Here is a 5,094-nt window from a genome sequence, read left to right on the forward strand (position 1 = left end):
CATATCTTAAGGTCTTTCGACCAATTTCATTTTCAAGTGTCTAACAGGCTTCATTTTTCTAACCTTTCAAATGGATTCAAATACAAAAATTAATAGTTTAAGGTTATTTTGAAAATAAATGATGCCACCGAGTAAAAGAGAAAAAAAACTTAATCATTTGCAATATACTACTATTGTTTACTCTCCTCTTTCTTCAGATGATCTGAAATCAGAAAAACTATAATGAGTGCTTATTTTCTCAAAACATTTTATGTTCTTTTCGTCCTTTCTTTGCTTACCTCAGGACTTACTGTGACATTCAACAATTCAAGCGAAAGTGGTGAAACAAAGTGCATAGAGAGGGAGAGGCAAGCACTCCTCAGCTTCAAACAAGGCCTCATAGATGACTTTGGCATGCTGTCAACTTGGACCGACCATCACAACAATACAGATTGCTGCAAATGGAAAGGCATTCACTGCAACCATCAAACTGGTCACATACAGCTACTTGATCTTCATGGAAAATATGGCCACACACAGTATTTGAGAGATGCAGTCAATCTCACTTCATTGATTCACTTACCATATATGCAACATTTGGATCTCAGCAATAATTATTTTGTATTCAGTTACATCCCAGAGTTCATAGGCTCCTTCACTAACTTGAGATATCTCGATCTCTCCAATTCTTATTTTGCGGGCAGGATTCCTTCTGCACTTGGAAATCTCTCACAACTACACTATCTGGATCTTGGGGATAATTTTCTTTGGGGAGAAATACCTATTCAGATAGGGAATCTCAAACACTTACACTATCTCGATCTGGGAGGAATTTTTCTTTCCGGAAAAATCCCATGTCATATTGGGAATCTCAGAAAGCTACAACATCTCAGTCTTGGAAGTGACACTTTTGTATACAGAAGACATCTGGAAAATTATGTTTCAAATTCCCTTTCTGGAGCAATCCCTTTTCGCATAGGGAATCTTCCATTCTTGCATACTCTTCGGCTGGGTGGCAATTTTGATATAAAAGCTAAGGATGCGGAGTGGCTGTCTACTCTCCATTCCTTAACAATTCTTGAGCTGAGTTCATTGCATACTCTTAGTTCCTCTCACCACTGGCTACAAAGTATCACTAAAATCATTCCAAACTTAACAGAGCTGAGCCTAGTTGATTGTCATCTTTCGGATAATGATATTCAACATTTGTTCCATTCTCACTCTTCCAACAATTCCATTTCTCTTACCAACCTAGATCTCTCTTCTAATATTTTGACATCATCAACACTTCAACTCTTGTTTAACTTTAGCCTTCATCTTCAAGAGCTTTACATTTCTGACAATAACATAGTTTTGTCACCTAATCTATATCCAAGTTTCCCGTCTCTTAAGATCCTCGACCTCTCTCATAATAATCTAGCATCATCAATGTTTGTACGGAATTTTAATATCAGCTCCAAACTGCAAGAGCTTCATCTTGTAAACTGCAGTATTATAGATAGAAGTTTCCTGATTTCATCTAGTTCTACAATGAATCCTTTGTCTTTTCTTCTCTACCTTAATCTCTCTCATAACTTGTTAAAATCATGCTCTATATTTCATTGGCTTTCTAACTTCACTGCCAATCTTCGTACCCTTCCCCTTCATTATAATTTTTTGGAAGGTCCTATTCCAGATGAATTTGGGAAAGCGATGCACTCTCTTCAATATCTTTCTCTCTCTGATAACAAACTAGAAGGCAAGGTTCCGTCTTTGTTTGGGAGCATGTGCAGATTACAGATATTAGACCTCTCGAATAATAAGTTGAATGGCACATTTCCGAGCTTCATTCAAAATTCTTCATGGTGCAGCAGACACATATTTCGGGCATTGAACTTATCTTATAACCAAATTACTGGCAAAATACCTGAGAGCATCAGATTGCTATCTGGACTGGAGGTTTTATCGTTGGAGCGGAACTCTTTTGAGGGTGATGTCACTGAATCTCATTTTTCTAATTTTTCCAAATTATATTACTTATACTTGTCACACAACTCTCTGTCCCTAAAATTTTTCTCTGGTTGGGTTCCTCCTTTTCGATTAAGTTACTTGGGTCTTGCATCTTGCAAACTAGGACCGAGTTTTCCTAGTTGGCTACAAACTCAAAATTACTTAATCGAATTAGATTTATCTGATAATGAGCTGAATGATTTCGTACCGGAATGGTTTTGGAACAAGTTGCAAATTATGAACAAGTTGAATATGTCTCACAATAATCTTATTGGTTCAATTCCAGACATGACATTGAAGCTTTCTTACAGACCGTCCATAAATTTAAATTCAAATAGATTTGAAGGAACAGTTCCATTCTTTTTTCTACAAGCCTCAGAGCTGTTACTCTCTGCAAATAAATTTTCAGATTTCTTATGTGGAAACGTCACAGCTTCTGCACCTTTGGCCACTTTAGATTTATCATATAATCAAATAAAGGGGAAACTTCCAGATTGCTGGAAATCTGTAAATCGATTATTGTATCTTGATTTAAGTAGCAATCAATTTTCAGGAAAGATTCCTATCTCCATGGGAGCCCTTGTTAAATTGGAAGCTTTGGTTTTACTAAACAATAGTTTAATGGGCGAATTGCCTTCCTTTTTGAGGAATTTCAACAATTTAATTATGTTGGATGTGAGTGAGAATATGTTGTCCGGTCCAATACCATCATGGATTGGAGAAAGCATGCAGCAATTAATAATCTTGATCATGCGAGGGAATCACTTCTCTGGAAATCTTCCCCTTCAACTATGCTATTTGAAGCGTATTCAATTGTTGGATCTTTCAAGGAATAAGTTATCACAAGGAATTCCAACTTGCTTAAGCAATTTTACTGCATTATCTGAAAATAGCATCAACGGAGCTGAAATGGAAAGTCGTGTGCATTGGTTCAATGGTACTTACTCTGATATTTATCATCTTTCATGTGACAGTTATTATACGCTTCGAATAACATGGATGTGGAAAGGTGTAGAACGCAGCTTCACACATCCTGAATTGATTCTAAAGAACATTGATCTCTCAAGTAACAGTTTAAGTGGTGAAATGCCAAAAGAGATTACATACCTGCTGGGGTTAGTTTCTTTGAATTTATCAAGAAACAATTTGAGTGGTCAAATTCCTTGCGAGATTGGAAATTTAAGTTCATTGGACTTCCTTGACCTATCAAGAAATCATTTCTCTGGACAAATTCCTTCTACTCTTTCCAATATCTATCGTCTTTCCATGTTAGACTTATCAAACAACAATCTCATTGGAAGAATTCCATGGGGAAGTCAGTTGCAAACCTTTGATGCCTCTAGTTTTGAAGGAAATAGTGATCTTTGTGGGAAACCGCTTGAAAAAAGTTGTCCTGAAGACGAGACAGTGATAAAGTTTGAAGGACTAGAAGTCCATGATGAAGATGATAATTCAGTTTTCTACGGAGCATTATACATGAGCTTGGGGCTAGGTTTCTTCACAGGCTTTTGGGGCTTATTAGGGCCATTACTACTTTGGCAACCATGGAGAATTGCTTATGTAAGGTTCTTGAACAGACTTATAGAGTATCTACTTCTAATGGTTGCAGTGAACAGAACAAAATGTCAAAGGTGGCTGAAAGATTAGCAGGTACATGATTTGATGGAGATCAAGCCCAAGAGAACATGGAGGCCACTCATCAAGCTCAAGAAGAGGTGGAGGCACAAATGGAGGATGCCCATGGAGGTCAAAGTCCACCTCAAAGGATTACAAGAAGCATGTTCAAAGCCTTGGGAGCAAGAGGACATTTATTTTCTCTTTTTGTAGTGTCTTTAGTTGAAGGTGCTTAGAGGGAAACCTTAGAAACCTCTTTTGTTATAGCATCTTTTAGGTTTTAAATAGGACCTTTAGGGGGGTGTATTAGTAGATAGGTGTAGGTGTAGTTTTTGGGAGGTGTCATAGTAGAAAAAGGTCACACCTCCCATGTGACTTGTTTTTGGTGGGAATTTCAAATGAGTTTATTTGAAATTTCCCACCTATTTTTCAGCACCTTAGGCTATAAATAGAGGTGTTTCCTTTGTAAAATTCAGATTTGAATTTTATCTAAAGAAACTATACTCAAAATTGGAGTGAGCATTTGGAGAGCTTTGAGCTTCTTCTCTAGTCTTATCTTGAAGGACCATGGTTTCCTCAAGTGGCGGCTTCCACACTCATCTAGGAGCATCCATACTTCTAGTGGCGTGATCATCCAACCTATCTTCCATCTTCATGAGCATTCTCTTCTCCTTCCTTTCTTCTTCTTCAATTTGTTCATGTAGCTTTGAGTTTTGAGTTGTAGTTGTTTCGGTTCCTTTAATTTTCCAGCACCTATTTTCTGTTTGCTTCTTAATTTCTGTTCGGTACTTTTGTTTTAAGTTCAATTCTGTTCGGTTTCTTCTTTTCCTTCTCCTTTGTTGATTCAATTTGACAATATTTGGTTCATCCAAATGAGTTTGGGATTTCGTACTTGTTATTGGTGAGTTCTTGATTTTAGAACCATGATCCAACTTCTAAGAAAGTGCCTCTATATTTTCCAGCTCAAGGTGATTCCTCAAAGTGTCAAGAATCTTGTTCTATGTGGCTATTGGAATCACATCATGTGGTATCATGAGTCTTAGGTTCATTCTTGTTTAATTGTTGAGTTGTGTGCACTTTATTTCAAGAGCTCTTTAATTTTTCTTGCAATTTAAGTTTCTGTTTTAGAATTTTAATTGAGTATTCTTGCTGTTTTTCTTTTGCTCCAAGTGTTTGTGGAAAGGTTTATGGCACTCATAATTCTTATGAGTATGGTTGCTCTTTTGGAATGGCATTATCCTTCCTAGAGTTTACCTTAAGCTTCCTTCCACTTGTTACAATTTGTGTTGTGTCTTTTAATTTTTGAATCTTGTTAAGTTTTGTCTTAGTCATGTTATTCCATATATGTCATTACTTCTAGTAGTACTTTTATTGTTTTGATTGTTTCTTGCTTTGGTGTCATATATTTTTTCTGAATTGATGTTGATCCTTTGAGCATTTTCTTTTTAGCATTGAGTTCATACTTGTATTCTAGACCTATACAAGTTCCAATACATCATTTTCTATTATGTC

At 36.5% G+C, this 5,094-nt stretch overlaps 1 protein-coding gene across 1 annotated transcript; it reads left to right on the plus strand.

Annotated features, from left to right (window-relative positions):
* The first annotated feature begins 222 nt into the window (after positions 1-222).
* LOC137837359 (receptor-like protein EIX2) lies at positions 223-3,766 on the plus strand. Its single transcript, XM_068646337.2, has one exon. The coding sequence runs from the start codon at positions 223-225 to the stop codon at positions 3,613-3,615; it is 3,393 nt and encodes a 1,130-aa protein (XP_068502438.1). The 3' UTR covers positions 3,616-3,766.
* Positions 3,767-5,094: the final 1,328 nt, after the last annotated feature.

This window comes from Phaseolus vulgaris, chromosome 4 (genome assembly GCF_051622355.1).
Source record: "Phaseolus vulgaris cultivar YP4 chromosome 4, ASM5162235v1, whole genome shotgun sequence".
In the NCBI taxonomy this organism is placed as follows: domain Eukaryota; kingdom Viridiplantae; phylum Streptophyta; class Magnoliopsida; order Fabales; family Fabaceae; genus Phaseolus; species Phaseolus vulgaris.

Excerpts from the sequence above, each read along its gene's own strand:
- LOC137837359 (XM_068646337.2), top strand. The coding sequence starts at position 223 with ATGAGTGCTTATTTTCTCAAAACATTTTATGTTCTTTTCGTCCTTTCT.